The sequence below is a fragment of the Platichthys flesus genome, chromosome 19 (genome assembly GCF_949316205.1).
Source record: "Platichthys flesus chromosome 19, fPlaFle2.1, whole genome shotgun sequence".
In the NCBI taxonomy this organism is placed as follows: domain Eukaryota; kingdom Metazoa; phylum Chordata; class Actinopteri; order Pleuronectiformes; family Pleuronectidae; genus Platichthys; species Platichthys flesus.
The window spans coordinates 19,838,466-19,864,577 of record NC_084963.1 but is presented as its reverse complement, the minus strand read 5'-3'; the positions used below and the strand labels follow the sequence as shown (position 1 = coordinate 19,864,577).

Sequence of the window (26,112 nt, the reverse complement as noted above, 5' to 3'; positions counted from 1 at the left end):
AGTTATAAATCGTGATTGTGACCAAGATACAAAACATCTTTTTCCCATAAGGTCAAAGGAGAAACGTCCATAGAAGTCATCTACTGTACCTGACGGAGCCATTTGGACAAGTGGCTAACTTTGGAAAAAACTGCACTAACCTGACCACATGACAGAGGAAGAATCAGTGTAGCATGTTGTTGAGGGCAGCAGACACACTGTTCATGTGTGGGAAAATGCCCTACCCAGGCCTTCCTTGCCACCAGAGGACTATGTGGACATTGAGTCAAGACTCCTAATTGCATGGCTAGTTTTCACAAGAAAGGTCCTGTAGTCTTGACAATATAAACACAATATCAGCCCATATATCTGTTATGATGAGAATATATATTTTACTATACAAAATCCAGTCATTTTTATCGCTCATGGTGACATTAGAAGTTTGTTGGTAGATCATCTTTCAAGCATGAATAGAACATTGTTGTCATATTCAGCATGTCAGCCTAAATTAATGTGCTCCCTGTGAGCATTTCAACACACACATTCCTTGAGGCTTTGGTAAAGCAGTTGGAGTTGCTGCTATTTTTAACTCCAGTCCATCAATTAATCCTAAACCTAAGCTAAGCTGCAACTCATTGGAAAGTCTTGTTCTCAGTCTGCCACACCCATCCAAGAAACACCAACAGCAAACCATATTTACTGTAGTTTACCATGCTCCCAAGGGGCTTGTTCAGATTTTTTTACGGAACAGAGATAGAGTTATTATTGTCGGTGACTTCAATATTCATGTTGACTAGATTATATTATATAGATAGATACCTGATAGTGCTGTAGCTAATTTTAAGGAAATAATTCCAATTACATTTAAACCCGTATTGTCCAACGATATAACCAACAAATTCTTTAAAAACTGAGATTGACCATCTTGTTGATAGCTCTGTAAAGTCTTTACGATTAACATTAGACTCAAAAGCGCCTCTAAAAAAGAAACCTGTCAAACATAGTAAATTAGCTCAGTGGTATAATATCAACATACATGAATTAAAGGGCAGCATTCAACCCTATTTACCATCACATATTATTACAGAGAATGAACAGATAATTAGCATTAAAGGAACCACCCAAAACTGGTTTAAATCCTATTTTTCAGATCGATTGCCATTCCTGCAAATTAATGATGAGTCTACACGACATCTCCCTTGCTTCCAATGAAACAGTCAGGAACTTGGGAGTGATCTTTGACCTTAAAATACATTTCTAGGACCCCCTTCTTCCACTTGGATAATATCTCAAAAATCAGAGAGGTCCTTTCTCAAAAAGACTGGGAAAAACTAGTCCACGCCTTTGTTACATCCAGACTTGGTTATTGAAATTCCTTATTATCAGGCTCTGCAGCTTCTCCGAAATGCTGCAGCACGTGTCCTGACGAGAACCAAGAAAAGAGAGCGCATTTCTCCATTATTAGCATCACTACACTAGCTTCCGGGTTAAATCTAGAATAGAATTAAAAATTATCCTCCTCATCATCAAGGCCCTTAATAATATGGCACCATTATACCTTCAAGAGCTGATAGTACCTTATCAACCCACTAGAGCACTGCACTCCCAGAATTTAGGCCTACTTGTCGTCCTTAAAGTAGAGTAGGTAACCAGAGCTTTCAGCTGTCAAGCTTCTCTCCTGTGGAATCATCTCCCAGTTTCAGCTCGGGAGGCAGACACCATCTGTACATATCAGAGTAAGCTTAAAACCTTCCATTACGATAAAGCTTATAGTTAGAGTGATAGTGGTGGTGGATCGAGGTCGCAGCTGATGGTGAATCCTGATGGCGTCAGTGGACAATGACTGTGGACTATGGTGGCATCCGATCTTCATGGTTGATCATGATCTTGCTGGCTGCTGACCGTGGACTTTGATTACAACAAGACTGCTTGATATACGATATTTCTCCTCAGATACTCAACCATTACTGACGATAATCCATCAGTTCATTGACCTTCAGTTATGCTACAAAGTGTTTATTCTAATCAAAGCTGTAAATACCATTATCTTTCTGATGTTCTCCTTTAAACATGACATCTATTGCACTTGTGTCCGGGAGAGGGAATCCTCACAACACATTGACATGTAAATGGTTTTGTATTTATATAGCGCTTTTCTAGTCTTGATGACCACTCAAAGCGCTTTACAGTACTTTCTACATTCACACAGTGCATCTAATCGCAGCACTTTGTTATTCTATGTGGGGGGGGGGCATTCAGGGTTCAGCATCTTGCCCAAGGACACTTCGGCATGCAGATGGGTCAGACTGGGGATCGAACCGCCGACCTTCAGATTGGAGGGCGACCACTCTACCCCTCAGCCACAGCCGCCACATGTCCAGCCAGTGAAATGAGATGAAAGCATCTCTTTGCATTGAAATCTTTATATTGAATCTAAATGACCCTTTCAGGAAGAGGGACCTGTACATCACAGTTCACACTGTATATTTTACAAAAGCTTTTTTCAAGAGCCATACAGGTAGATATTAAAAGGTGGAGATTGATGGACAGTTAAGGCCCAAATGCACAACTTTGGCAAATTTATTTTTGTATACCTTATATATAAACATACACCTGCAGGTGGGATCACTTTCTTTATGTGGACCATGAAACTATATAATGTGTTATAATTATAAGTAAACTTTCCCTCCATTCAATTGTCAACTCTAAACCTCTTTATGACTCTGCTGCTACCTGCTGGTGTACATGGCAAAGCTGACATAGAGACAAACAGCCATTCACTCTCACATTCAAACCTACAATCAAATTAACCTAACCCCAATTGGCATGTTTTTGGACTTTGGGGGGAAGCTGGAGAACCAGGAGAAAACCCACACAAACTTGATGAGGAAATAAAAACTCTACAAAGATTAACCACAAACAAGAATCTTCCAGCTGTAAGAGCAGTAGTGCTATTCACTCTTTCCAAAATATTATTAGAAATTCATCCTCCAGGAGTTCCAGTCTTTTACTGTGTCTGCCTCTCTCTCTGTATGATTGTGTTTGTGTATTCTGTTCTTTCCAGGTCTCAGGTCGTTGGCTCCACCCTGGAGTTGGTATAGTGGGTATAGATTATTTATATATGGTTATAATTTATCAACTGTCATCTTTTATTGTCTTTTGCTCTTTCTGTTGATTTACTGATTATATTTTAGAAAAAAAAAATTCTAATCCGATTCCGGGGTCTAAGTGCCGAACGTGTTCTGTGGAGTCCCTATGACGAATCAGACTCTGCATCACTCTCAAACAATACACTTTTATTCTAGGATCTTAGGTTAAGCTATAATGACATTGAAATGGTAAATCTTTAATACATACAATGCACTGATATGAAACACTTCTAGCAAATTTATTAGTTATATAGTTTGTTTGCTGTAACATGGATGTTACAGCTGGATACTCCAGTTGAAGTTAATGTTTTACAAATGAATTCATATTTCAAAACCATGTCCAATCATTTGTTCATTATTACATTCAATTTTCCATCAGCAATCATTTTGCATAGTCTCATAATATCCATGTGAAGAATCACTGTGCGATGTCATAATAATAGTCTCGTAGTCTTTGCTCGACTACGGTGAATCCAGCTCTTTCCTCAGCCCTATAACAAATGAAAAAAGCAGTAGTTATCAAAGATGAGATCTCTCTTATATTCCTGTCTGCTTTGATCCAGTCTAATGTTACCAACATACTTGATCTCATGTGATGATGCTAAAAGCTTGTCGCTTACTTGTATGTCCAGCAAGTTTTCATGAGGGCAAATATCTCTGGTGGACAGTTCAGTGGAGCTTCCATACGCATTCCACTTTCGATCATCTGCATGACATCATTTCCTTTCATTCCCTGTGAACAAGGATACATTCGTATGAAATGAGGCTCCATCACAGTCTTATGGAGGAGGTGCATTTTTGGTATGCACTAAACAACAAAGCACAGCGACTGCAGGACTCTGAACTGGAGATTCAGTGGTTGTTGACGTTGTTGTATAGTGAGTAAGTAAGTGATGGAGTGATCGAGTGAGTGAGTGAGTGATCGAGTGATTGAGTGAGTGAGTGAGTGAGAGAGTGATCGAGTGAGTGAGTGAGTGACGTAGAGATTGAGCAGATAAATTAGCAAGTGATAGTCACACCTTGTATGGTTTCTGGCCGTAGGAATAGGCCTCCCACATGAGCACTCCAAAGCTCCACACATCACTTTTGGATGAGAACTTGAAGTAGTTGATACATTCAGGAGCGTACCATTTCACTGGCCACTTCCCATGACCCTTGGCCTGTAGGGGAAGATACACACAAAACATCAGTGGGTCTGATTTGGCGTTGTATTGGCCACGCCGTTGCACTGAAGACACTAGCTATTCTGATTATCCTATTTTTTCTTTCGGGAGTTAAGCAAGTGCAATTCTTCTATTGACAGAATATAATCAGGTGCTTGATGATACAGTATGTTTATAATATGCACTTTGAGATAAGCTGTTGCCGACTTTGTAGAGATTGTAATGTTTTGCATGCACATTCATTTTGTCCTTTATTTTCTTCTATGCACAGAATGAAGGAGATTAAACTGTAGACTTAATAAAAAAGTACCTACAATTATAGTTGTAATCCATTTTATTTGTTTTTTCATTCTAACTGTTTGAGCTTCAGTTCCAAAAACCAGAATGACTTCTCCTAAATCTAAATATGATTCAACTTTTTCTACAACAGAGTTATAATGTCAAATAAAATAATCTTTCTACTGGTTGCCGCTGTAAAAGCCTGTAAAATGGCCTTATAATTTGAGGGATAGCCATATTGCTCTATAAGTTTACCCACCACTGTTTGTTACCATAGACTGACTGTATATAAAGACAGTTACCTTGTAGTAGTTCTGATCCTCAGCGACAGCTTTGGAGAGGCCAAAGTCACTGATCTTGGCATAGTGCTGCGTGACCAGCAGCACGTTCCTGGCAGCAAGGTCCCTGTGGACAAAGTTATGCTCCTCCAGGTACTTCATCCCTATAGACACCTGATGGACCAGCTCAGTGATGTTCTTCATGCTAGTTTGCCTGTAGATTGTCAAATGTTATTTTAACCGTGAATGTAGAAAGAGAGGAATAAGAATGGGAAGCTGATCAAATACAATCTTTGGAGATACCCTGAAGTCTGAGCATAGGTTTCAAAGATTAAATGAATCAGACTTGAAATGTTTTCTTTACCAACATCTCAATTTGGAATAAACCTTAAACAGATTTCTGTTTCAAAACATGTGTCTGTGTTTTGCTGCCGTTTGGAAAGCTCAGTACACTTGTTCTTACTAACTTTTCTAATGACCTATGGAAGCTTCCAAAGGACATGATGCAATGGACAGGTCATAAATGGTCTATATTTCTATACTGCTTTTTTGTCTTAATGAACACTCAAAGCGCTGTTTACAGTACAGTTCTTTGCCATTCATACAGGGATGCTATGGCCAGCTCTATTTCTATTAGAAATACTTTGGAATGGGGATCGAACCTCCAACCTTCTGTTATGAGGACGACCCGCTCGATCCCCTGAGCTTCAGCCGCCCTATCCATCTAATAATCTGTGAAAGACCGTACCTTCAGAAGATTGGTAACATTTACCAATGTACTTGACTTGCAGGAACAATGATTCCAGAGAATATGTTGCTATAAAGAATAAATATAATATGAAAACTATAATATATATAAATATACAACACTATAACATATCAAACAAAAATAATCTTTAGTAAATATTTCTATGATAGAGAACTGATGCCTACTGATAGATAACAATTTTGAATTTGCAACTTTAATACAAAGAGCACAGTCCTTTGACTCACCTTTTACAGATATCAGGGCTCACAATGGAATTTTCAAAAGTGAGGGGCACATGTCCACTGAGCAAATCATAACCTTAACCATTGAGAATGAAATGATGTTCAGGAGAGTTTCAGGTTCCTTTTGGAACACCTACTTGTTTTTCTGCAGGAACTTGTTGAGAGGTCCAAGCTCAGCCAGCTCCATGACCAGCATGAGGTTCTCTGCCTCACAGATGCCAATCATGCGGACAATATAAGGATTGTCCAGCTGCTGCATGACATTGGCTTCTCGCAGCATTTCCTCTCTCACCGACGGGTTGTGGTCATCATTCTTCAGAATTTTTACTGCAACAGGCTTTTCTGTCCTAATAAAGAGGAATGGTTTGTATTGACACTCACTACAAATGCACAAATCCACAAAACCACACCAATACAAAACAGGTATAAGAAGAACCCAATTAGTAACACAACATAATGGAATAAGAGGAGACAAACTAAGTCTTTACATTAATAAACACAGCATGTATAAGAAAGGTAAGTGTTTTCATGTAAAGACACATCTCAGCAAGCACTGCTCTGACAGGGATGTTGTGTCTCTGGCTATAAGTAGTCCTGGTCAGATGTCAAAAACCTGACACTGACAGAAAGCAGGAAAGTCAAGTGAAGTCACAGTTGAACTGATGCAGGTCTATTCTAGTGATTGGTAGGTTATGGCAGAGGGGACAACACTTGAATATGCCATGTTTGTGTCTGTGACCTATTGGTGGCCCCAAAGGACAAAGTGCATACGAAAAAGAAAGCATCCTTAAGTTTTTTCTCTTTGTGTGTCACCATAGAAAAATACATAATAATGATTTCCGACATATTAACTAATATCAACATTTGGGCAAGATGTAGATGTCTGACCACAATTATCATTGTAACAAAGTGGCCAGTTAAAAGAGGGGAGTTGTGTTATTTGTATGTTGTGATGAGATTTGACATACTTCCTCATCTTGTAGATGCCTTTCATGACTGTACCAAAGTTCCCAGAGCCCAGCTCTCCATCCTCCAAGAAGAGGCAATTGCGATCCACTGTGGAGCTCCTGAGTTCGTCTGGGTCTGCGTATGGACTCTCATATACCTCTGTGTCCATTGGCATGGCCTCTAGTGGAGAAAGAACCGGGTCACATCAGACAAGTAGCGATTTAGAAACTTAGATACAAAACATTTTGACGTGGATACTGTAACTTTTTTAAACAAGCCCTTGATTTAAATTAGTTCTTGATTAGGTGCCCTCATATGTAGGGAAACATGAATTGGGTTAAAACAAGTACTCTGTTCTGTCCAAAGGACTTTCGTTGTCATGGTTAAAAAAAAAGAAGATTAAGTTATGGTTTCAGGATGATCATGTTCCTTGCCAAGAAGAAAGGTTGTCTGGAAATGATGAAATAAATGGGACAGGGCTCTCTGGTGTGACATTTGTGCACTTTATATACCCAATATCCTAAATGTAGAGCTTCCTTTACTTATTAAAATGAATAATGAAAAGTTGCCTTGTAAAATAATCCAGCTGGCAATTAAAATGTTCACTAAAACATATGTAATATGGCAGTTTAGGTCTTTAGAAAGAAGAATTTAATGCATCTTCACAAATAATACTCTATAAAAAACTAAGTGGTGTGTGCATATCAGCAGATTACTCTGTGATAGTTCCCCAAGATTATACCTTCAGAAGCAAAAAAATTATATATTTGAAAGTGGTATAAATGTTTTAGTTTAGTCAAGATATTAAATCAATGCCTGTCATGAGCATTGAAACTTTTAAATCTGATCAGTCAACGCATTTACTCTGTTTGTTTCCACTGAACTGAGCTAATCTGAACCAACATCTCAAAGTTTATCAGAGCTTAAGCAGTCTTGGTTACACACAAGCAAGCCAGCGAGGAAACACTGTGAAACTTTCTTTTTCATATATGTTTCCAAATCTTAAATAACTTACTTTTGGTGTCTCCTTGATTGTGGGGGAGCCTGGTGTCGTAAGCATTTAGATCTGTGGTGTGTCGAGATCCCTGGCTCTGTGATCAGTTATCAAAGGTAAAATTTCAGAGAACATACAGAGGGAGAAACACACAATTATTCACAGGGTACTCTGCTGAAATATCATCTGCAATGATGAATTCATTCCATAAACAGGCAACAACTAAATGTTTTTCTCATGCAGCAAGGAGCCAGTCTTTATATGGACCTTGTATTACAGTGATTATCTGAAATGAATCAAGGTCAGATTCAAATATGTGTCTGTTAAGTCTGCCATTTGGCAAAAGGAGAGTATATGTTTTTTTTGTTTCAGTCAATATCACTCTAATACATGGTAACCATTAAACGGCCATTGTATGAGAATCCATACAACAGGGTTTAGAGGACGAAAACAATAGCTTGGTGTTAACATCTTCTTTCACATGCATTCAAAGAAGGGGTATGGAACAAGTTCACTATATGATTTACTGTTTAGATGTTCCTCAGGCACTTTGTAACAGCTCAGTGTCAATCATCTGCGAACGTTGAAACATGTTATAAGTCCCACACCCCTGCTTTAAAAATATAAACATCCAAGAACCTTTCTGAGTCTCCAGCAATGATGACTAGAGAGCCACAGAAACATTTTTAAATGCAATTGGATTTATAGAAGTTAGAAATGCTGAAAAGGTGTGCGGTGCATAAAGCTTAGCTTTAGGTAACAAAGTCACAAGTTTCAGGCAGAAGTCATTCCAGATGCTGCCACCTTCAAAAATCACACCTAACATGACGGTGGTTTCCCAGCGTATGAACGTCTTACCTCTCAGAAGTCTACTCAGAGAAGTATTTCAGGGAGTCCTCTTTTCACTGACACACTTCAACACCAAACACTTCATAAGGCTGACAAGGTTGTTCAAAACAAAAGGCTTCTCCAGGAAATGTCCCTCATCACTGACACTTCCAATGGATCTTCTCACACTAAATATTCCACAGTCCACTGTGAGTGTTATGCTTCTGTGGCTTGTATCTAATGAGGAACGTGTGACCTCTTATTGGACAGCATCAAATATAATAATATTTTATTTTATTTGTACAGATGATATAATATAATTTTAGATGTACTGATGACCTATTTAAATTATGTCGAAGGTCTCTTTAAATGATAAATCATTCAATTAATTAGCGCTAACATTCACTTCCCTTCCTACACATTTAAGGTGGCACACACTTTTTTAAATAATATAGTATAATATATACTTTATACACATACAGACTAATATGTTCAGTAGAAGCTGTTTCTAAACTTGACACAGTTAACATTTCCTAATTGTTTTGTTAAAACAAATTAATGCATTTGTCAATTTAGTGTGGTTCTTTTTGGTATGAAAGCCAACAAAGGGACACAGATGCGGATTTCAACATGACACTGAGACCCTACTTTCAAGGTTCAAGAGTACCATGGAATCTCATGAAAGGCTGTTTTACTGGAGAGGAGAAAGGTTTGCCTTGTTGGTAGCTGTTAGGTTATTAGGATTGATCAGCCTGAACATCATTTCATGACAATCCATTCGTTGTTGAGTTATTTCAGTGTGGACCAATGATCCATGATGACATGTTTGGTCTTGAAGTGCACTTACAGCGGGAGGCAGCTCCTGAATGGGACACAGCAGAAGACTGCAGGCTGTGATGCAGCACTGAATGACCTCTGGATGGTGATAGAGTGCCATCACATCTCATAAATTAAATACGTTTGTTTGTGTAGTAACAAGCAAAATCACACAGGGAGAGAGTGTGGGGGGGTTAAACACGGCGGTGACCAGTGGCTTTATGACGAGGCAGGAGGTTTTTCAGTGCACCTTTTTTCGGCCTGGAATGGGAACAAATTTGAATCTGGACAGAATTCCATCTGCTGCATTTTGCTAGAAACCAAAATGTCAGAGAGGTTATCAGTAGGTGACCAGGTAATGTTAGGGTCATTACAGTAGCACACAGGACTCAGGAAAAGGTTATTTCTTACTGACTCTTTCAACTCTAAACTACAGAAAACAAAACCACACGATGGGTTCATCATGATATGTTATTCCCTTCCTCCTTCTCCGTCTTCTTTTCTTTTTTTACTTGGAACACCAAATACATGTTTCAGATCAGACAGATTCGATTTATATTATTTAGACATACTTCAACAACAGATATATATATTTCAAAGATTCCATTAATCTCAATTGTGTTACATGGAGCCAAGCAGGTGTTTTATTCCTGCTCTTAATTATCGAATTGACAGACAGACAGACAGACAGACAGACAGACAGACAGACAGACAGACAGACAGACAGACAGACAGACAGACAGACAGACAGACAGACAGACAGACAGATGCAGCAATGCTTTAAATACGAGAATACGCGTGTGTGAGTTGGCAAAAATGCCAACACACACACACAAACACACACACACACACAAAACTTACAAGGGTAGTAGACAGTCCAGGATGGTCCCTTGGGAGTAGTGGCCGCCCTATTAGTATCAGTGTGAGTATGAGCACAGCGTATGACACATGTAGATTATATATGAACATTGATATACAGAAGACTTTCAAAGTCAGTCATTTTTACCAATGTCTGCATCAGGTCTTGGACAGGCCTCTGTTAACACCCGCAGTAGGCCGTCTGGTTTGTATGAGTAGTGCTCCACCAGCTGTTTTATAGACAGAAGTTCACACGTCAGACCCTGATCAGACTTTAAATCAGAGTAATAATATTTTTTAGAGAATAATTTGGTCCCAGTCACCAATGCATCAGACAACAGCTGTGACACGTTCAAAACCTGGTGCTCAGAGTCACAGTTAAAGACTACACTATTTAATAGAAGAAATATGAAAAGCATTGTGTTAACCTGCCACAGGGTGTCAAATTTCTTGCCATCTGGGATAGAGAGTTTTCCTTTCTTGTCCCTGTCAATGCGATAATGCATGACTTGTCCTTCATGTAGTAAACAAAGCGCGTAAGATCCTTTCGAATCTCTCCGTCGAATCCTGTCCACACAAGAAGAAGAAAATGATAAGAAAGGGGACAACACCGACAAGTTCCGCTCAGTGCTCACAATGGACAAGGGACTAAATATAAAGATGGAAAATATGACAAACCTCAAAGGTGGAGCCAAAGTAATGCTATTAAAAACAGCATGAGAGATGATTGACAGTTGAGACTGACTCAAGGATCTGTATCTGCGTGACGTCAATATGGTGACCCTGTCCCCCATTACTACTGGCAACCTTCATTTCTAGGATATTTTGGTTTCATTTCTGGATAGTAAGAGGACGTGTCATCCATCTTTTACATACAGTTTATGCCAGGCCTCTCCAACTAATGACCAGTGGGCTGTATACATCGTTTTTGGAATTCCCATGGCCCGCAGGCCGCACTGCAAATCAGACTCACATATGTGTGATATACCTAAACTAAGATATATATCTGAGCAGCCTTATTTTATATCACTCCTGTTCATGCATGCAAACTAACACACACACAGCGGCCACACAACTTGACACACCCTTGCGCACTGACAGACACAGTGTAATCAGAGGAACCATGACGTTGGTTAAGGTAGTAGTGGATAGTTATGGAGAAGCTAAAATGTAATCCGTCACTATACTGGGTGATAATGTTAGTTTGTCATGATTTTATTAATATCTTATGAACATATCTGCGGTCAGTGGGACCTACAGACAGAGACCGCAGCAGGATGGAGGAGAGGTACTGAATCCTGTCTCATGTCCTTCCTCTGCAAACCAAGTTTATTTAGACAATCCTGCTTTATCTAAAACAGAGTGAATCTTCATTCTTTATTTTCTAATTCCAAATTTTCATGTTAAATATATTACTTGATTTTATCAATCATCTTAGAAAATATGCAACAATCAAGATCAGTGTGTATAGGGTGTTTTTATGGCAAAATTGTCCCCAGGTCTCTACAAGCTGGGTAGTTTTCCCCAGTGCTTTGTTACTATCTTTTTGGATGGAAAGCTCTAAGCTGCTTCAATCAGAGCCTGTGAGTCTCACAGGCTCAACAGCCTGGTGTCTACTGTTGATATATTCATCTTGTGTTCTATATTTACCTGAAAAAAGCACACATCATTTACACACATCATATCAGTACAAAGTTTGAACCATGGCAACAGTTTCAATGTAAGGTTTCAACCCTGTTGACCACTTCCACTGAGTTACAGTTGCTGTATGTTGTGATAGATGGCGGCAAAATATGTTTAATTGGTCCATGACTTGAATACGTGTATTTATCACAGCAACTCTATAAGTAGAAAAGTCATTGAGGTTACAGGAAAGCTTCTGGAGCTTCAACATGTTGTGTGTCTTTGAGCTCAAAGATTATTTATATTGTCATCTGAGCTCAGCTTTTGTGATGGAGGCTCTTTCGTCAAATGTTTTTTGTTTTGCCACAAGGACCGATTGAGTGATTTTATAAAAAAGTTTAACAAATGCAAATTCTGTACAGAAATTTGTATGTATCACTTCGTTTTTTAACTCAGGCATACAGCAATTTATTTGATGTGTTGTCTACCTTGATTTTGATATGTTGATCATTGTTTGACTATCATTCTACTCTTTAATTTTGACATGCAACACCTGGAAGCACTTTATCAATATATATTAAATGTTTTAATCATTCAACTTGTTTAGAAAGGGGACATTGCAGACCTCAGCCTGCTTCAGTTGTTTGGCTACTTCAGGAAGCGAACTACCGGAAACCACAGTGAGTGTGTGCTTGTGTGTGTATATGTCTATGTGTGTGTCTGTGTGTTAGGGTGCTCAGCAGTTATAAATTCTCCACCTCGTCTTCGCTCAAGTGTAGCAAGTGTTAAATATATAGTACAGATGTTGCCTTTCAGCGTTTCCATTTATTTCACAACTCCCAATGTTACTTTTTAGAGGTGCAAATCAACCGCACCACAAAATTATGAAATGTAGCAAAGAGCAAAGAAGAAATGTAAGACTGTACAGGTAGAGTTGTAATCCATGTGAACTGTTTCCATTGTCTGAACTTAGCAGTTTTTGCGGCTCTTGACAAGATATTACAGCCCTTAGCAAAAACTAAATAGGGAAAACATATATGATTGAGACTTATTGTCCCATCTGATGCTTCTAAGGAAAATAACTATGACCTGAAAACTAAATTACAACAAATGAACAAATAAATTCGAAGAAACCCTTGTTTGGAATAGGCTACACTACACCAGTGTAAATATGCCAACGTTTTAAAATTTTCTCTGTCCACCAAACATTGACTATAATGACCAATGACATACTTATATTTATACCCGTACTATATATCATATATTATATCATACTCTTTATATATTCTTTGTATAGATAAGTCTATATACACATATTTATACATGTGTACATGTTGTTGTTATTATTATTATATTTTACTATTATTATTATTATTATATATACTGTTGCTGCTATTATTACTATATACTGCTATTATTATATTGGTATAATTACCTTCATATATAAATATATACTATATATACTGTACTATTTTTATATACTGTCTAACAATAACATTACCATCTACCATCATATCATCAGTACTTACCATCATCTGCCACTGCACCTTATCTACCCATTTATCTTGTGTTTCTGTTTTTATTGTTTCTACCGCAATATTTTATATTTTATTTTATTTTATTTTATTTTATTTTATTTTATTTTATTTTATTTTATTTTATTTTATTTTATTTTATTTTATTCTATTGTATTGTATTGTATTTTATTGTATTCAAATGTACCGGCTGCTATGACGACTTAATTTCCCTTCGGGGATGAATAAAGTAATCTATCTATCTATCTATCTAAAAGTCAGCAATTGTCAATCCCACCATTGCATTCTTCATGATTTTCTTGAATGTTCTATAAGTAAAGAACCCGCAGGAAGAACCTGTATCAAAGTGAGATGAGAAACCCACAAATGCCATGTCTACCTTCTTCTCTCATTCGCTTCATCAACATGGGTAGTGACAATATGTGGTGGGACTGTAAGCCACTGGCCCACCAACATTTTCCAGTCTCCGGCCTGCTCCAGGTGACCACTCCTGGTCGGTGGAGGAGGCCCTGTCTGTCCCTCTTCCCCCTCACGGACAAATCTTGTCCTTTGAACTTTGCTCAATGTGTTGTTCAGTAAGTTTTCTAGGAGGGTTTCATGCTTAGGGATGAGCACTTGTAATGAATTTGGTTTGATTTTGTGAGACCTTGCATACCAGTGAATTCTAGATATTCTGAGCTCTGAACAGCTGTCAAATCCATTACACACTGTCAAATGTAAATGTACCCAAAGGGCTTTATAAAAACTCTTGTAAAATACTTACAGGAATTTTCCATTTGTACGGAAGGCACTTTGTAACCTGGGCTCAGAGTCTTCTCGTGTAATTGATCCATGGAACCAGGGCATTCTTTCATGTGCAGTGGTGGCAATAAGTTTCTCCAGCTTAGGCCTCTGGCTGATGATGGCCTGCTCCAGAGCTGTCCCCTGAGCACAAATGAACAACGATCTTATATCTATAATAGGACAACTTTAATGACCAAGTCAGAACTGTGGCTGGTGGTTAGTAAGACACTGGATTTAACTATATACAGTGTGTGCAGATGCAATTGAGCACATGAGCGGTTGGAGACAAATACTGTAAATCAGCAGGGGAAGTACGATCAGCAGTAGAATATGACATAACACAAAATGGTGGGGGTGACAATTCACTTGTACACACACACACACACAGAGACAGGCACACGTACTTATAACAGTGCAACATGAGAAAAGACAAAGTCGGATTGTTTGACTGCTTGTGAATTTTTCGCCCCACTTGACCAATGCTTGGCATTTAGGCTTTGCTTTTGCGAGAATAATGTTACAATAACAAACAGAATGATAGGGCTATAAGAGTAAGAGATGACACTAACCTGCAAGTTCCAGGTCTGCTTGACATACTCCCTGATCAGTTGTTCCTTCAGGTCCTCAAACGGCCCCACCTTCGGTTGCATGTTCTTGGGCCTGTTGCAGGGCTTCTTGAGGAGACACACAAGGCCATCCATCTCCTGTGAGTGGTGGTCAATCACATCCTCAGGGCTCATGTAGCTCTTACCACCAGCTATAGCATATGTTTCACTTGGTTCTCTTTCAATGGTGTAATGGTAGCAGCGGCCTGAGTAGAACACAGAGAGTGCAAAGCCTCCAAGATAATTGCGGCTTTGTCGTAGCAGGTACACGCCGTTGCCAATGCCTGCCTGCTTAAGGTATCCTTCTGCGTCCTCCCTGGTGATGTTGCCATAGAAGAATGGCAATGTATGCACATTGTCAGCCATTTTGGCCTCTTAATGATGGCTCCCTTAAGGATTTTCTCCTGCCAGAGTTCAGCCAGTGAGATGCAATAATCCTAAAAACAAAGACCAAACTCTGTTAGTGACATATGACTTGCATCTCAGTGTAAAAATTCAAACAGGAACATACCCGTATGTGCAGCACACAAACTGATCGTCAGATCCTCCCTATGAGGTGAGCTACATACAGTTTATACAAAATATACACAAACCTGCTGGGCCTCAGCAATGAGGAGCCCTTTCAGATGTATCCTGATCATGTTAACTCCTCTGAGAACTAGTGTTTGAGCAATATAAAAAATACATTGTTATGGTAGAAAATTATCAAGAGTCATAATAGACCTACAACTTCATAACTGCAACAATTACCCTACTGATACTACTATATATTTTTGGCGCTTTTATGGCTTTTACTTTTAATATGAAGGAGAAAGCCTATTAAGGGGGAGATAGATGGTGGAGGGACATGCAGCAAACGGGCCGGAACCAGACTTGCTGCAGTTCAGGCACTGCCTCCTTGGGGTGTCGCTTCTACCTGGTGAGCTAATCATGCTCCATTTTGAACAAGTAAGATCATTAGGGGAAATAGAAAAAGGTCATTGGTGCAACGTAAAAGTACTTTTACTTCATCACTAACCGCTTCTGAGTACAAATTAATATTGTATTGTATTATATTATTTCATTTTGCTAGTTTGCGCTACAGGTGAAGCAGCCACTTGGTTTAATATGAAGCTACAAATTAGATAAATAGGTATCGTCGTTATATTTTAGCTCAACTGATGTGTGTGTGAATGGTCTAAAGATACTAAAGAAATTTAGGTGACTTTGTAGATTTTTTGTTATTATATATATATATATCTTAAATATTTACAATTATTTTCTGCACATGTGGTTTAAGTATGTATGTTAACTATTGTCACCCCATATTTGTGTCTGTGTAACTTTTTAGTTGATTTACTTCAAATTTGAATGTAATACCTCTTCCTTTTCTCTTTAGAGAATAAGACAATATGTTTTACTGAGGGAATGAAGCATCATCTGAATCAAGGCACCAAACACCTGTTAAACTGAAAGAGATGACATGTGGACCAAGGGCTGCTAGTACTGTTAACATTAGCCACACTCATCAAAGTAAAATGACGATGTATAGCTCCACATGTTGGGATTAGACTGAACTCAGTTGTGTTTTCTTACTTTTAGACTATTTGGCTAATCTACATTTCAATTTACTTTACATGTATGGAACATCAATCATATGTGTGTGTTTATAGGAACAGCTGAATAAGCAGCATCATTGAGGAGATGGCTGTGCTGAGTGATCTTGATAATGTGTGCACGCTGCTCTCCTCGGCCAGACATACGTCCCCGGTCTCTTTACTTTCCAAAACTCCAGAGCCTTCACACACTTACACTAGATTCAATTGACACATGAGGCTTCTGCTAAGTTTGCTGAGCTGAGTGACAGTTTGTATGCCTGTGCTATTTATATGTAAATATGTTATGTGTGAGTCTATACAGAATGAGATGCGTAGTAGCTTTAACTACTATAAATATTTTCTTACTCAATTTTTTTAAGGTTACATTTTGGAAACTGATGTTTTTAAAAAGAATTGTCAGAACAGGTCAAGCTTCATTAATTTTAGACAATCCCTCTGACTTTGTAAAGTCTTCTAAAATATGTCTATACAACAGGAAGTCAGCGAACAGGAAAGCATTTGGTTGTTAAAGATAAAGATAAGAAATTATTATTAAACTATACTAAATCTTCTCTTACTCTACTGGCAGAGTTTCATTAGAAACTAAATGTATATTTGATTCCAACTTTAAGGTGGCCATTTTTTGTTAATATGAAAGTAAATGATTTACAATAAGCCCAGTTTAAAGAAGTTTGCCGATTTGGTATTTCTGACACTTTTTCTCCACTTGTATCACGGGAAAATACATTTATAGTCAGTCTCTTTGCAGATGAGAAGTGTAGACAATGAATTAGGGGTTATTACTCATTACAACCTATTTGGCACACAGCAACATTTCTCGTATGAATTTGTGTGGCACAAAACACTTTTGCAGGGGCCAGTTTCCTACAGAGGTATTTGACTTTGATAATAAAAACCTTTTGAGTATTTCTAAATTGGTTTTCTTTGGAGTATTTTGAGATATCAATGCTTAACATTATTCCATATCTTTAATCAGTTTGTCTTGAAACCACACAAACTGATTCGCATGCTGACTTCTAAATTTCCTGAAACAAAGCTTGCTTTCTGATCCAGAATAATTCAGCAAAGTGAGAGAGACAACTAAAAGTTAGACATTTTAAACGGGGAGTAAAGTCTGCACTTACTGTGTCCGTGGTGAGGAAGCGAGTTGGATCCTCCTCTAGGGAACTTCTTTCAGTTATATGACAGTCTGAACAACTTATGAACAGGTCATCTCACATTCAGCAGCTCCTGACAAACACGAAATGAAAACCATGAACATGAAGCCGTCGGTCCCACACAGTTAATCCTGTTTGGGTTTTCTTGCAGATTGGGTTTGGTCACTGACACATAGTGAGCTGCTCGAGCACTGAAGCTTCCTCATTTCAACAACTTCTTCTTCTCCTACTTCCCTTTTTATTTGAACACTGACCAAGTTGCACACAGGAAATTATGTGGCAACTGTAATGATAAAAAATTAATTTTAATTTTAGTTCATGGTGGAAACAGCTGCTGAGAATGACTAAGAGTTAAAAGCAACAGAAAAGCTTTTATTTTTAAACTCTGATATATAATACATAATAGAACATCAAATAATGGCAGGATTATTTGACAGGCCTACAAATTATTATTGATAATTTAGTTTGTCATGTCATGTGTTTTTATGTCTATAAGTATAGGTTTTTGGGTCATAACCTTTACTACAAGGAACCAGTTACTCATTAACTTAATTTATTTGTATTGGTTTCAATATATTTGTGTCTGTTGTACTCTGCAGACATTTCAAAAACACAACACCGAAATCTTATAAGAATTTTAATATGACAGTAAGCCTTTATAAGTGAGGAAGTTGTTTTTATCCAACTATTATTTAATTTACATGAAACATTTATGTTGCAGCTTTTGCCTACATGGTGTACACAAACCAGGCCATATGTAATTCTGACTATGCCCCCAGTGAATTATAATATATTTAAATGTGTGAGAAATGATTATTAGTAAATAATCATTTAATTTGAATAATAACAATGTCATTTTTTTAAACTAGAATCATCTCTGTCCAGATATATGTTTTAAAAGTCTTACAAGCGTAAAAACTCCAAAGTAGACTAATAGAGATGTAATAAAGTCCAGTATTGTACTAGAAAATCGGATTAGTGCGGTTCTATGGTTTAAGGAATCTCTGATGACTGTTTGTTATTTGTGTGTTCATGCATGTTTGTGTTTCCTTGTTTTTATATGATGGTATCTTTTACCTGAATGCACCCATGGGGACTCGTGTCACTGCAGGGGTCGAGACTGTTGTGTGTGTGTGTGTGTGTGTGTGTGTGTGTGTGTGTGTGTGTTTGCATTTGGGTCAGTCAAGTGTCACTACCAGAGCATGTACACCACTCAGGAAGTGCACAGTGGTTACTGTTTGTTCACTTTGTCACTGTTTCACTTTGTCAGGACCAGTTCAGCTTTTCTACCCCCAGAGTGAGGACAATGCTAAATTTACTTTCCAATTGCACTGAACGTCATTTTGTTATGATGTGTATACTCAATATTTAATGAACTATTCCTGAAAAGATTAGGTTACAATATATTTTGTTCTATTACTTTTGTTTTGATAACTGTTACTCTTTATATATCTTGTTTTATTGAGTAACACACTAGTCCACTATGAATAATCTCACAATGACACATGTCAAAATGCTTTCATCCCCTCATAAAATGTCCACACATCCATTTCCGAGTCAACACAAAGGTCACACTGAGTTTTCTTATCAATACAAAGTCACAAAGTCAATAGTCTGCATGAATGTGCACAGTCGTCCCTTTTTCTTCTGAATATATATCCTTCTGTTTCAAATACTTTTAAAGATTTTTTTTGACAGTAACCAAAAAAAAAGAAAAACCCTTTGTGAGAAAATGGATCATGCTGCAGTGATGTGAATCCCCGTGACAGACTAAGAGTAAAAAGTAGAAGAGCAGCATGAAGGAGATGGTGCAACATTGTGACATTTCAGACACAGAGACAGGTGACATGCGGTCTTCAGTCAGCTTCAAGGGCCTTCAGCTTTGTTCGGACTTGATGCACTGAGGAATGGAAAATGTCACCATATGATGATCCACAACTCGCACAGTGTGGGCGTTGCACTGTCGCCTTATTATAACTTTTTCAAAACACTTAAATCTCACGCTCTTAGGGAAGTGAAGTGTCTTCACTTCCTCTGTTAGCAAGTGGTCTGTGTTTTTAAAGCTTCCGTTTTTACATTGAAATGTCTTTTGAGACCTCTCAGTAAGAGAATGATAAATGCTCAGTTACAGGTTTTACCATTCGGTCATTCAGATTCCACTGTCTTTCTTCATATGTGATGATAAAGGACTTGAAAATTACCCTTGGTGTCCAATTGCGTGCAGATCTCAAAGTAAATCATTTTTACATTCAACAAACACTCGAGAGATGTCGTTTATAAAGATGCAATTATGATCTCCAAAATCCCCTTTATGATTGATCTATAACTCTACTTTATATGTCTCTGCCTAATGAAGCAACAGTGCTAACATATTCGGTGCGAAAAAAGTTGCTGCTATTGCTGTTTTGATCATTAATCCTGCCTGGTGTAGAAAATCATCAAATTGCAGAAACCAGTCAGCTCAGCATGGGCAGAAAAGATCAGGATCATGTTAACGCTTTTTAGAAATCCATCCAACACTCTCAACAGAGCATCAACTAATACAGTGCTGCAGTAAGACCATATCAGAGATTAAAGCAAATTGGAAAATATAGGGTGCACCGTCTGAATTTGAACATGAACATTCACAGTTTTCAGACCCCTTCACTTTTCTCACATAATATGATATAAAAAAAAATTGTGAATAAGGGAAATTCACAATAGATTAAGATCATGAGGATATGAATTTGTGCCACTTGCATTACAAGATGTGCTGTACAAATCCTCAGGCTGTCAATAAACTTCAAATCCCAGTCAGTAATAAAGAGTGAACAGTCCCTGTGGCCACTTCTTCTGCGCACATTACGCTTATAATGTGTCCTCAGCAGGAATCATTACTGGTTCACAGCGTCCCCTATTGATGAAAAGGCATAAGACCATACACAGCAAAAAATACAATGCATTCAGACTCATTCACTATTTTCACATTTTTAGTAGGAGCCTTATGCTGAATTTTCAAAAATCCATCAGCCACCTCCATGATTTTTTTGAAGAAGTGTGGAACGACAATGACTAGAGCTGATCTGGAAACTGAGCAATCATGGTAGAAAGATCTAAATCAGAGATGAGACCAAGGACCTGATGATCTCATGGCTGAAGTGCAGTGATCCTGTGTGGAGATAGGAGAAACTTCCATAGGGGGAGCAACACTGCAGCACTCCACAAATCTGAGCTTAAGGCAGTGTGGTCAGAGAGTAACCTGTCCTCAGTGAAAGACACGTGAAAGCACATGATGGGCTCAAGATTCTCTGGTCTGATAAAACCAAGAATGAACTGTTTGGTGTCATGTCATAACCAAGGGCTATTCACACTCAAATGTATGTAATGGTAAATGGCATTGTATTTATATAGGGCTTTTCTCGTCTTGATGACCACTCAAAGCGCTGTACAGTACAGTTTTACATTCACCCATCACACACACATTCATACAGTGCAATCTATTCGCAGCACTTTGTTATTCTATGGGGGGCCATTCGGGTTTCAGCATCTTGCCCAAGGACACTTCGGCATGCAGATGGGTCAGACTGGGGATCGAACTGCCGACCTTCAGGTTGGAGGAAGACCACTCTACCCCATCAGCCCTAGCCGCCTTTGGATGTGTGTACTTATTGATTTTACTCATAATTTAGATTAACCCTATTGAAAACTCTACAGTAATACAATTATATAAATTTTTACAAGTCATTTATTCTGTTTTGAGAAGACCCAACTAATCGCTGTTTCAATACATGATTACATCTAACAGATGGATTGCATTGTGTTTCACATTTACCTTGCCATGAATTCTAACCCAATTAAGTGACACATTCACAATACAGTTTAAGTATTGCAGTTACTTAATTGTATAATCAGAAAAAATAACTAATCTCACAGATCGGGATGTTTTATCTCAGAGCAGAGATAATTTTGACGTAGTGCAACATGAGGCCAGGGATTCTGCGGAGCTGAACACTGAGTCAGCAGCCTGCTAGCAAGTCCGTGATCACATCACAGCTGTTCTTCTTGAGAGTTGAGACTTAGGAAAAGTTATGTAGAACTGCTTTCTGTGTGCTCGAGCTTGTTGAACATTGTAACATCAGTGTAGTACTTGCTTGTCTTATTTGGAACCGTTTCTGTGTGATAACATACATATGTGTATATATAGAGAGAGAGCTATCTATAAGTATGCACTACCAACTCCATTCCATATTTACAATTTATATATAAATTGAACTGAGCACAAAAGTCAAGCCAGTCATGTAGGGGTCATGAACCCACAGTTAAGGTATCAACATGATCTGGAATCTGGTCCCCTCCCACGACCAATATTGCAAAATGAAGAACGTCCAGCAGGTGGAAATTATCGTTGGGCTTTCACCGCAGTTAAAGTGAATTTAGTGGTGCCCCTCTGGCCCTTTTTGCCCTACGCACAGTGCGTGGTGGTTTTTTTTTTTTATTTTTTTTTTACATTATATAATCTTACTCTTTCCCTTAAGGAAAGGCATTGCCTGGCTTTAACACATAAAAAAACTGCTTCAAAATGTAATGTGAGACGAGCAGTGATAATTGTACTACTCTTACTTCTGTCTGGAGATGTGCATTCAAACCCTGGTCCTGAATTGCAATGTATCCAGACTCCCGCTGATTTTAAATTAATGTCTGGTCTCAAATGTATTCATCTTAATGTGCGCAGCTTAGTACCAAAGATGGACATGATCAGAATTTGGGTTAGATCAACAGATGCAGACATTGTGGTCATCTCAGAAACTTGGCTGACAAAATCTATTACAAATGAAGACATTAGCATACTCGGATACAATGTTTATCGTAGTGATAGGCCCAAGAAAGGCGGTGGTGTAGCCATTTTCGTTAAATCAAGATTTGATGCTTCAATTGTTCTGTCTGAGTCTATCTCTAAGCAATTCGAATTTTTGGCATTGAAGGTGGAAATAGCAAAGTCCCTCTCTATGACTGTTGTCGGGTGCTATAGGCCTCCATCTGCCACAAAGGAGGCATTATCGTCATTGCAGCATCTTTTGTCCAAATTAAATTATAATGAGCTTTTAATGGCTGGAGATCTGAATTGGGACTGGCTAAATGCAGTTTCGGATGAATTTAAATCTTTCTGTGACTCTATTAATCGTATCCAGCTGGTCAACCTACCTACAAGGCCAAATCTTAAAAAATCTGAAAAGTCCACTTTGATTGATCTAATTCTCACAAATGTTCCTCATAAATTCTTATCATTGGGAGTTTTCTGCAATGATTTGAGTGGTCATTGTGTTGTTGCTATTTGCAGAGACACAAAGATCCCCAAACGTAAACCACGCATTATTTTCAAGAGGAATTTAAAAATGTTTAATGAACAGGCTTTTCATCATGATTTGTCTTTGGTAAATTGGGGACACATAGGTCTTTTGCCGGACGTGGAGTTAGCTTGGACATTCTTTAAGGAACACTTTGTGAAAATTGTAAATAAACATGCCCCCATCGGGAAATTCAGGGTTAAGGGACGAGATAATCCGTGGTTTTCCCCAGAGTTGTCAGATACCATCCATCGACGTAATGTGGCATGGGCCAAAGCCAGAAAAAGTGATTTTGCCTCTGACTGGTCTATTTTCAGGCAACTAAGGAACAAATGCACTACTCTTATTAAAAAGGCTAAATCTGAATATTATTTATCTGTCACAACTGAGAAACGTTGTGACAGATAAATTCTAAAGTTCTAAACGACTCGGTCCCAGTCTATGATAGAACTGAGGTTCTAAATTGTTTTAACAATCATTTTGTATTATCTGGTTCTTTGTTTGATTCTACAGGAGCTGCCCCTGTGTTTCCCTGCACAGAAGCTCCAAGGTTTTCAGGAGAACCCTTTAATTTCTTACCTTTTACTGTGCAGCAAGTGCATCAAGCCCTCAAAACGTTGGCTAGCAGAAAATCCCCTGGACCTGATTCATTAGAGCCCTACTTTTTAAAAATAGCAGCTGATTTTTTAGCACAGCCTCTTACAATCCTTTTTAATCTCTCAATTGAAAACAAAGAAATTCCATCTGTTTGGAAGTCAGCTTTTGTTACCCCCTTATTAAAAGGAGGTGATCCAGCAGCTTTAACCAACTACAGGCCAATATCAAATCTGTGTGCCTTGTCAAAAATTCTTGAATCTCTTGTGTGTGATCAGTTAAAAGAGTTTCTAACATTTAATGATCTTCTCTCAAAACTGCAATCAGGCTTCAGGAAAAAACACAGTACCATCACTGCAGCCACAAAAGTGATCAATGATATATTAGTTGCTCTTGATAAGAAGCAGCACTGTGCTTCACTTTTTATTGATCTGTCAAAGGCTTTTGACACTGTGGACCATGCTGTTTTAAAGCATAGGCTTCTTTGCTTTGGTTTGTCAAATCATGTAGTTTCCTGGTTCACAGATTATCTGAGTGACAGGACTCAGTGTATTAAATATGATGGTCTGTGTTCTGAATTTGTGAGTGTCCACAAGGGCGTGCCACAGGGTTCAATATTAGGACCCCTCTTGTTCATTATGTACATTAATGATTTGGGAAAAAACGTGTCAGATGCTAACATGCATTTTTATGCAGATGACACAATTATTTACTGTTTTGGATCAACTCCTGCTAGAGCTGTTGAATCTCTGCAGAAAGCTTTTGATGCAGTCCAGCACACATTCCTGCAACTAAAATTAGTCCTCAACACTGAAAAAACAGTCAGATGCTTTTGTTAGTTCCATTGGCCCGCACTGAATCAGGAAAAAGGGCATTCGTCCACTCTGCTCCCACCACATGGAACTGGCTGCAAAAACATTTTAAATTAACCGAAATGATTTCTTTGAACGCTTTTAAATCTACGATGAGAGCATTTCAGACCACTTCTTTTACTTGTAGATGTTTTTTATGAATTTTAATTTACTTGTAACTGTTTTTTATTATTTTAATTTCTGTTTATATGTTGTGAGTGTAATATTGTGAGTGTACATATGTTATTTGTTGCTGCCTCTTGGCCAGGACTCCCTCGGAAAAGAGGTTTTTAATCTCAATGGGACTTTCCTGGTTAAATAAAGGTCAAATAAATAAATAAAATAAACTGTACATTACTATATGCTGCATACACATATGAATTGTGGTAGGATATTTTCCATTAAATCTGACATGAGTCTGGAGCGTTTGCTTCCTGAGACGTCGAAAAATACCTAAAATTCCCAGTTGGTAATTCGAATAAAATATAATATTGCATATGTTACTGGAATATTTTACATATTACTCTGGGCAAATAAGACTTCAATAAATCCTGTGTGTGGTATGAGCCTCTTAGGCGGTGGAAGTATTTTCACTGATGTAACTCATACAAACAGCACTCATCATTTGACTGAAGTGAACCGTTACAGACTGCTTTGTGGGGATAGATGAGGTGAAGTAATGGTCGGCAGGGATGTATTGGATTTGTCAGAGATGTTTAATCAACATTTTAGACTTTGATCAGTGGAGTATAGTCTCACGTAGACTTTCTTCTGAGTGTTGACCCAGTGTGACAGAAATATTCATCATGGCTCTGCTAAGGCCAGATAAAAAACAGGCACAATAAGAAACTGCTCCAGGGGCTTTACGTTTCCGGATCGGTAGCAGTCAGTATGGTGACACTGTCTATACCAGTAGAACTCAAGACTGACATGATGAGGACATTAAGGAAGCACCTGTATTTTAGATGATTTTGCAGCCCTGTTTGTGGATGGGCTCTGGGACATACTATCAATAACTTTAATCACATGATGCATATTTCTAAATATATAGATATTTGTTCCACCAATCAACTCAAACTTAGCAGAGAACAAACACGGAGCCAATTCAAACACGCATCATGGAAAATTAGTGAAATATTACAATCTCCCAACTCTCCTGTGTGCCGCCGGATACTGAACCACAGCGGGGTAATGGTTCATACCAGCCTGGCATCTGCTCCATCTTTGTATTCACACAATTAGGAGTCATAATCAAGCTCGTATTAATTTAGCTGCACCTTTATCATCCAACCTGCATGAGACTTGCCTCAAGCAGCTCACAACATACAGAGATCTCTCTCCGCATCTCCTGCGTCCTCGTATTTCTGTGACGGGACATCAGCCACCAGGTTAACTCTTAACTCTTTCTAATCCCGGTGCATCTCTCCTCATCTCTGTCACATGTTTACTGCTGAATGTCGCGTTCTTGATTAAACGACCAGGGTGACTACGTGAGAGGAATTCATAGAGATAGCCAAACACTCACCTTTTGGAGCGCTCCCCGTTTACTCCCAACAGTTCCTCTGTAAACCCATCGTTCAGCTACGTGCGATCAGTCTGGATCTGAGCTGTGGATGTGAGCTGTGGATCTGAGCTGTGGATGGGAGCTTTGGTTGTTTGCTGTGGATCTGAGCTGTGGGTTCGGAGCTGTGCGTATGAGCTGTGGATCTGAGCTGTGGGTCTGAGCTGTGGGCTGAACTGTGGAAAGAGCTGATGGTGTT

General features: G+C 38.5%; 1 protein-coding gene across 3 annotated transcripts; it reads right to left on the bottom strand.

Annotated features, from left to right (window-relative positions):
• Nucleotides 1-3,260: 3,260 nt before the first annotated feature.
• syk (spleen tyrosine kinase) lies at nucleotides 3,261-26,095 on the bottom strand. Of its 3 annotated transcripts, XM_062413555.1 has the most exons (15): nucleotides 25,878-26,095; nucleotides 17,551-17,656; nucleotides 14,793-15,265; nucleotides 14,204-14,364; nucleotides 10,711-10,849; nucleotides 10,431-10,512; nucleotides 10,286-10,332; nucleotides 9,675-9,737; nucleotides 7,802-7,877; nucleotides 6,807-6,966; nucleotides 5,976-6,185; nucleotides 4,873-5,062; nucleotides 4,148-4,288; nucleotides 3,749-3,861; nucleotides 3,261-3,619 (listed from the first exon to the last, which is right to left on the bottom strand). In XM_062413555.1, the coding sequence occupies exons 3-15, from the start codon at nucleotides 15,192-15,194 to the stop codon at nucleotides 3,547-3,549; spliced, it is 1,857 nt and encodes a 618-aa protein (XP_062269539.1). In that variant the 5' UTR covers nucleotides 15,195-15,265; nucleotides 17,551-17,656; nucleotides 25,878-26,095; the 3' UTR covers nucleotides 3,261-3,546. The 3 variants fall into 3 exon arrangements, with proteins under 3 accessions (XP_062269539.1, XP_062269538.1, XP_062269540.1); XM_062413554.1 differs by lacking the exon at nucleotides 25,878-26,095 and having other exon boundaries at nucleotides 17,551-17,776; XM_062413556.1 differs by lacking the exons at nucleotides 9,675-9,737; nucleotides 25,878-26,095 and having other exon boundaries at nucleotides 17,551-17,776.
• Between the last annotated feature and the right edge of the window lie 17 nt (nucleotides 26,096-26,112).

Bases quoted from the DNA above. Each gene is read 5' to 3' on its own strand.
- syk (XM_062413555.1), bottom strand. From the start codon at position 15,194: ATGGCTGACAATGTGCATACATTGCCATTCTTCTATGGCAACATCACC. The intron at 6,967-7,801 runs GTAAGTTATTTA...TTTCTCCACTAG, and splicing joins CAATCAAGGAGACACCAAAA to AGGCCATGCCAATGGACACA. The intron at 4,289-4,872 runs GTAACTGTCTTT...CTTCCCCTACAG, and splicing joins AGGATCAGAACTACTACAAG to GCCAAGGGTCATGGGAAGTG.